Below are 8,112 nucleotides of genomic sequence, written 5' to 3' on the forward strand. Positions count from 1 at the left end.
CACTAAAGAAAGTCAACTACATTTCAGTATCCTATGAAACTATAATGAGTTAAAACTCGAGTTCATAACCTACTATTCATTGCATGCAAACTCTCCATGAATTGGTATCCATAATCAAAATAGAGTAGTGTTATCAATCCATCAAGATTACTTCTTCAATCTTTATGTTAAAGATCCTCTTATCAAGATTCACTGTGGGTCATGTCTAATGTGTTACCATACACACTAGTACACTCACCATGAGAAACTCATCTCAATGGCCAAAATAAGTCATTCTCTAATTATGAGATAGTGTACTACAATCTCCACTAAATTGCTTAAATTTATAAACTAACTATGAACAACTTATCATTTCGCAAGGAACTTATGACTTATATCTTTTATGCAACACCTAATGTACCTAAGTCATGTATAATACAAGTGATATGAATTTGAATACTCAAATCAAAATCAACGCAAATGATGGATAGATAAGCGGAAGCTCAAGTCTAATTTTGTCACATTATGTCTTGCTTTTAAGAACTTTATCACAACACAATCAAACTTAGTCTTTGGTGTCTTTACATCTAGGAAAGCAAACTATTGATTGTAAATGAGTTTTAAAATTGAAAAAGAATTCAAACAAAACAATACAAAAGTATAAGGCTCGATTGATAACAAAAGGTTTTATTAAGTAGCATGTTTTGATTTTAATGGCACTTTTAGTCCTATGATTAAACCAATAACAATTAAAGTTGTTCTTATAATAGCTTTGTCTAGAGGGTAACAAGAGTATCAATTAGATATTAATAATGCATTCTTGATTGATGTGTTTCAAGAGGAGGCATTTATGTAGCAACTATTTGTCTTAGTCGATGTTAAACAGTCTCATTTTATTTGCAAGCTTCATAAAGCATTGTATATACTAAAGAAAGTTCATTGGGTTTAGTTTGGGAAGTTTGCAGTAGCCTTGTATGCCCTTGGTTTTGCTTGTGTTAAGTTAGATCAATCATTGTTTATACATACTACATCAATCATTGTCTCAATATATATAGATGATATAGCAATAACTAGAAGCGATGCCCAATCATTTCAATTCTAAGAATAAGCTTTGCATAAGGAATTTACTCAAAAATATTTAGGAGCTAGATGTCAATTACTTTTTGGCAATACAAGTGAAGAAAATTATAAGCAACATTTATTTATCTCAAATAAAGTGTATCATAAATGTTGGAATAGAGCTCTTAAAAGTATGACATGATGTAATAATAAATGAATTTTATTAATATTTATATTATGATTTTGGTTTTACTTTCATTTCTCATTTATACATTATGTATGATGAGCATTCAAGTTTGCATCACTTACATCATATATAACTTAGATGCATTAAGAGTTACATAAAAAATTCAAGTCATAAGTTCCTTGCAAGTAAATAAGATGTTTATAACCAATTCATAGACTCAAGCAATCCATTTAAGGTTATAATATGCAACCTCCTAATTGAATGGATAACTTGTCTTGGTTATTGAGATGGGGTTTTCGTGGTAAGTATACTAATATATATGGTTACACATTGAACAAAACCTGTAATGAGTCATGAAATTGGTTATCGGGTATTCATGACCCTTACTAAGCTACTATACTATATGAACTTTCAATCTTAAGAAAATATTGAGCTAATGCTAAGGTCTTTAATCCTTTTTACCTATAGGTGAGACCCTAAAGTGGTCATATATTCCCTATGAATTAGGTCATTGTTGATTAAGGTAGGTGACAATAGTATTCTGAAAATGGGGACCATGATATCTCATAGATTTGAGACAATGTATACCCATGAGTAATTCTAATGATATGTGATCATGAAATTTGTTGTAGTAGTAATTCTTTTAGTGAAATTTGATATATACTCTTAGAAATACATAATAGAAAGATCTAAGACTTAAGGATGACAAAGGTAATCTTGAAAGGATAATAACATATACCTTGTTAAATTATAAACACTAGTTTATGAGGAGCTTGCATTCAAGCATTAACAAGTCACCAACCTGAGCTTTGTATCTCGGTTTAATATCATATGTCAAGCCTTCTACACCAATGAGAAGTTATCTTCAATTTTATGAGTTTAGTAGTGATCTCATTACAAGTCTCAAGTCAATTGTTGATGCATTGCAGTATGTAGTAGTGACTTGGTATGAAATCTCTTACAGTGTAAATAAGGTTTGTCAAATTTATGTATAATCCTTTATGAGCTCACTAAAAGGATGTCAAACATATATTGATGTTACCTGAGGGGTACAATAAATATATGATTGGCACTTCATAATATCAACTAATCTTGAATTGGTAAGTTTTGTGATGTTAACTGAGGCTCAAACTCTAATGACAAACACTCAACGTATGGTTTTTATATCTATTTGAAATCCAACTTGATAACTTGGGATTCAAAGAAACAACATATTATTTCAAGATCAAGCACAAAGAGTATAGGAGCTTGGCTAATTTAGTGGCAAAGGTTACTTGGATTTAATCACTACTTGATGAGCATGGAGTTTTCATACCAAGACCATCGATAATTTGGTAAGATAATCTTCATACAATCATACTTGCTACTAATCATGTTTTACATGTCATAATTAAACACATCAAACTAGATTTGTATTACAAAAACAAGTTGGTGTTAGACATGTACCACCTTTAGACCAAATGCCAAATATTTTAATTAAAGTTATTTCAAGTATTAAGGTTATGTTTGGTTCCAAGAAATTACTAAGAAATGAAAAAAAAATACTAAGAAAAATGATTTTCTCATATTTAGTTTCAATATGGAAAATAAGAAAGAAAATAAAATATAATTAAAATTAGTTAGAGATGTATACATTTTTGAATTATTTAATCTTTACAAATGAAAAATAAGTTAAATGAGTTTGAATGAGCATATAAAATTATTTATTTATTTATTTATTTCAATTTTTCTACTTTTTCATTTTATTTTCTTTTTCTGACATTTTCCCTCATGTTTTCTAGGACCAAACATAATATAAGTTTTAGAATTTGAGAAACAAACTCAAAATAGAAATCTTTCTCCTAAGTTTAAAAGGAAATGTTAGAGAATATTAGAGAATGGTTGGTGAGTTAATTGAAGTTAGTCAATATTCAATTAGGTGTGTGGAGTTGTGTAGAATCCATTTTTTTTTTCGATATTTGGTTATAGGACCTACACACACGATTTTCTCAAATTAGAAAATTAATTGATTTAAAATTAATTAAAAAAAATTGCATTTTTAAATTGTTTAATCTTTATACTAAAGAAGAAAACAAAGTGAAATGAGTTCAAAAAAGCATGTAAAAATTATTTATTCACTTAAAATCTAGTTTTTTTTTTTTTTTTCTTTTCTTCCATTTCCAACTTTTAATATTTCCCCACTAATTTTTCAAAACCAAACATAGGGTTTGAGTAACCATCCATGATGAAAACAGGGTCTAATCCCCAAAATATTTCCCATATCAAGGACACCAACCATGACGAATTTTTGTGAAGCATAATACATCATGCTCAAATTATGTGATATATTAGGGATTAAGAAACATCATACATGATGATAGGTGTGCCAACTTTCAAATTGAATGTCTAATCCATCTAACCAATTCTACAGCCCATTTTCTTTCTATCATCCCCTTCAAATCTCAAACCCCACCATGTCAATAGATTAGTATCTTCTAATATTGCAAAAATTGGTATGCCATTTTGTCATTTTGATCTCAATATAGCAAAAGTTGATATAAAATTTCTCATAAATAGATCATTTGAAAATGATTTGAATAGTGGCAAAGAGAAGAGGGGTTTTTTTTTTTTTTTATAAAAAATATTTTAAAATTATTTTTAAAAACCTAAAAAATTATTTGAAGTGATTCAAGATAATTATAAAAATCATTTTTCTGTTGTATAATACAAGTATAATTAAAATATAATAAAATTATATTTGAGAATATATATTTGAAAAGTGAAAATTATTTTTTAAAAGAATTAAAAAAATAGAATCCCATAAAAAAAAAATCCTTGAGAGGCCTGTTATAAAAAAAAATGAATATTACAAATATGAAAAAATATATTAATTTAAATAAAATATTATTTCATATATATTTGAATTCAAATTTTATCTAATATAAATATTTTGTTTATTTATTAAATTATAAATTATTATAAGTGGATAATTTTTATATTAGAATAAATTATTTAATTCATTATAAGTACATAAAAATATTTTATTAAATCATTTAAAAAAATACAATACAATAATAAAGTCGTATAATTATATATATATATATATATATATATATATATATATATATATATATATATATATATATAAATTAATATTTTTATTAAAAATTTTTATTAATTAATTTATATATATAATTTTTTATTTTAATCATTTTAATCATGAATTTTTTTTAAAGAAAATAAAATATTATATATATAAATTAATTAATTAAAAAAAAAAAAACCAATCATTCTTGTGGCCAGATCCAAAGTTCGGTGCGTAAATTCTTAGTTTTTACCTATGATCATAATGATTGTGATTGAATTCGAAAGCAATTTAAAAAGCATTTTCACAACTAATAATTTTTCCAAAAAAGAAAAATGAAAAAAAAGGCCATAGCAATAATGTGCCACGCATGTTACGCAGAGAGTTTTTCTTCTGACGCAAGCAATCATTGTTCCACTTTGACTGCGGTGCCACCACACAGGGCGGTCTTCTCTGCCGACTCCAGATGGACACTTGGAACTCTACCATTGGCTAACCTCAAACCTAAGCGTAACAGACTTTTCTACAAGTAAAATAATAATTTTCCTGCATAGTTTGTGGATGAATCTCAACCGTCCAAATTCCTCTAATCAACGGCTTAAGATCAATACTCCATAGAACATTCTCGAAACTTACAATTAAAATGCTATATATACCAAGCCTGGCTTCACATGTCCTCACAAAACCTAGCGGCCAGACTTTTTGCTTCTCAATTTTTTTTTAATATCTCCTTCTATTTTGTTCGACTTAGTCGTCGATTTTTTCAGTCGGTGCGAGAATGGCCGGAAAGGGAGAGGGTCCGGCGATTGGAATCGATCTCGGCACGACGTACTCGTGCGTCGGAGTATGGCAACACGACCGTGTGGAGATCATAGCCAACGATCAGGGGAACAGAACGACGCCGTCTTACGTTGCTTTCACTGATACGGAAAGGCTGATCGGAGATGCGGCCAAGAACCAGGTTGCGATGAACCCGATCAACACTGTTTTCGGTATGTTTTTAAGATCTAGTTTTGTTTTGGTTTTTGTGGTTCCGACTGGATCTTGTATTAGAAGCTTTGTTTGCCATTCTTTGATTTATAAGATTTCGTTTTCAGGGTGGATCCTATAAGAATCAAAATGTGAATTTTAGATCTAATAGGAATGGATATGAGATTTGGATTTTAGATCTTGTGTGAATGGAAAATTTGTCGTTGTTGTTGTGTAGGGATTTTGGATCTGTGATCTATGCTATGTATGGTTGCTTTGGTCCATTGATCTGCTTCTGTAAAATCAAATGTTTTGTCTCTCCAATGATTTTGGTTGACGATCATGAAAGTCAATTTTTTTTCGTTTGACAATTAATATTTGAAGCAGATGATAAGAGGTTATCGATGTGGTGATTACAGATTTGTTTTTGATTTTTTGTTTTTTTGTTTTTTTTTTTTTTGGTTTTTTTTTCCGTCTAACACTGTAACTAAACAGCCCTTTCTGTTTATGTTTCATGCTACTTTTAAAATTATTTTTTTATTATTTAAAATTAAGGTTTATTTATTTGTTTAATTGTTAGGTTTTTTTAACTCTTATCTTGGATCCTGTTTTATGTGATTGAAAATTTGAATTCGTCTAGAATCAGATTAAAAACTCTTTTGATCTTGTTCCTGATTTAATAGTTTGATCTTATGGATTGCAGATGCCAAGCGTTTGATTGGTAGAAGATTCTCTGATGCCTCGGTTCAGAGTGATATCAAGCACTGGTCATTCAAGGTCGTTCCTGGTCCTGGTGACAAGCCCATGATCACAGTCACCTATAAGGGTGAAGATAAGCAGTTTGCCGCCGAGGAAATCTCGTCCATGGTTCTGATTAAGATGCGTGAGATTGCCGAGGCATACCTCGGTTCAACTGTGAAGAACGCTGTTGTTACAGTGCCTGCCTACTTCAATGACTCTCAGCGTCAAGCCACCAAGGATGCGGGAGTTATTGCAGGCCTCAATGTGATGCGTATCATCAATGAGCCAACAGCTGCCGCTATTGCTTATGGTCTTGACAAGAAGGCGACCAGTGTTGGTGAGAAGAACGTGCTGATTTTCGATCTGGGTGGCGGCACTTTTGATGTGTCTCTTCTCACTATTGAAGAGGGTATCTTTGAAGTGAAGGCAACAGCTGGAGATACCCATCTTGGAGGAGAGGACTTTGATAATAGAATGGTCAACCACTTTGTTCAGGAGTTTAAGAGGAAACACAAGAAGGACATTACTGGAAACGCCAGATCTCTTAGAAGATTGAGGACATCGTGTGAGAGGGCAAAGAGAACTCTCTCATCAACGGCTCAGACTACCATTGAAATTGATTCTTTGTACGAGGGTATTGATTTTTATTCAACTATTACCCGTGCCAGATTTGAGGAGCTCAACATGGATTTATTTAGGAAGTGTATGGAGCCTGTGGAGAAGTGTCTGCGGGATGCTAAGATGGACAAGAGCACTATCCATGACGTTGTTCTTGTTGGTGGGTCTACTAGAATCCCCAAGGTGCAGCAATTGTTGCAGGACTTCTTCAATGGGAAGGAGCTTTGCAAGAGCATTAACCCTGATGAAGCTGTGGCCTATGGTGCTGCTGTGCAGGCTGCAATCTTGAGCGGTGAAGGCAATGAGAAGGTCCAAGACCTACTGTTGTTGGATGTCACCCCTCTCTCCCTTGGTTTGGAGACTGCTGGTGGTGTCATGACTGTCTTGATTCCAAGGAATACCACCATTCCTACAAAGAAGGAGCAAGTGTTCTCTACCTATTCAGACAACCAACCTGGTGTCTTGATCCAGGTTTATGAGGGTGAGAGAACAAGAACCAGGGACAATAACTTGTTGGGCAAATTCGAACTCTCTGGCATTCCTCCTGCTCCCAGGGGTGTCCCTCAAATCACTGTTTGCTTTGACATTGATGCCAATGGCATCTTGAATGTCTCTGCAGAGGACAAGACCACCGGCCAAAAGAACAAGATCACTATTACCAATGACAAGGGAAGGTTGTCCAAGGAAGAGATTGAGAATATGGTCCAGGAGGCTGAGAAGTACAAGTCTGAAGACGAGGAGCACAAAAAGAAGGTTGAGGCTAAGAATGCTTTGGAGAACTACGCCTACAACATGAGGAACACTGTCAAAGACGAGAAGATCAGTGCCAAGCTTCCCCCAGCAGACAAGAAGAAAATTGAAGATGCTGTTGAACAGGCCATTCAATGGTTGGACAGTAACCAGCTTGCAGAAGCAGACGAGTTTGAGGACAAGATGAAGGAGCTGGAGAGCATCTGCAATCCCATTATCGCAAAGATGTATCAGGGTGCTGGTGGTCCTGATGCGGGCGCTGGTGCCATGGACGATGATGGCCCTTCTGCTGGTGGCAGTGGTGCAGGGCCTAAGATTGAAGAGGTTGACTAAATTTTCTATGCTCCAAAATTGGTGGTGATCACAGTGATTTGATTTTGCCTTGCTCTTTGGGGCTCAGATTCTGTCTTTGTTTTTGTTTTTCCCTTACAATTTCTGTTAGGCATGGAATTTACTTGATTCAGGGTCTCTCTCTGATTCTCTTTCCTATATCTAGTTTTTATCCTTTTCGTCTTCCCTTTAATGATCGCTGATCAAAGCTGAACTGTTGCAGCAAAATTTCTTCTTAATTACTGTCTTATTACTACTGTCTTATCCTACTTTTTAGTCTCTCATATTGGAAGTAATCTGCTTAATTTAAGAACAATGTCAATTAAAAAAGTAGTTTACCTACAAAACTATCACTCCAAACCCCATCTCTCTCTCATATGACCACACACATATGACTTGAAGGAAGCTAGAAAAG

At 32.9% G+C, this 8,112-nt stretch overlaps 1 protein-coding gene across 1 annotated transcript; it reads left to right on the forward strand.

Moving 5' to 3' along the window:
* Window positions 1-4,846: 4,846 nt before the first annotated feature.
* On the forward strand, window positions 4,847-7,936 carry LOC100254725 (heat shock 70kDa protein 1/8-like). Its single transcript, XM_002283496.4, has 2 exons — window positions 4,847-5,281; window positions 5,962-7,936. Exons 1-2 carry the CDS (start codon window positions 5,068-5,070, stop codon window positions 7,698-7,700), a joined length of 1,953 nt encoding a protein of 650 aa, XP_002283532.2. The 5' UTR covers window positions 4,847-5,067; the 3' UTR covers window positions 7,701-7,936.
* The last annotated feature ends 176 nt before the right edge of the window (window positions 7,937-8,112 follow it).

Source organism: Vitis vinifera, chromosome 13 (assembly GCF_030704535.1).
Source record: "Vitis vinifera cultivar Pinot Noir 40024 chromosome 13, ASM3070453v1".
NCBI lineage: Eukaryota > Viridiplantae > Streptophyta > Magnoliopsida > Vitales > Vitaceae > Vitis > Vitis vinifera.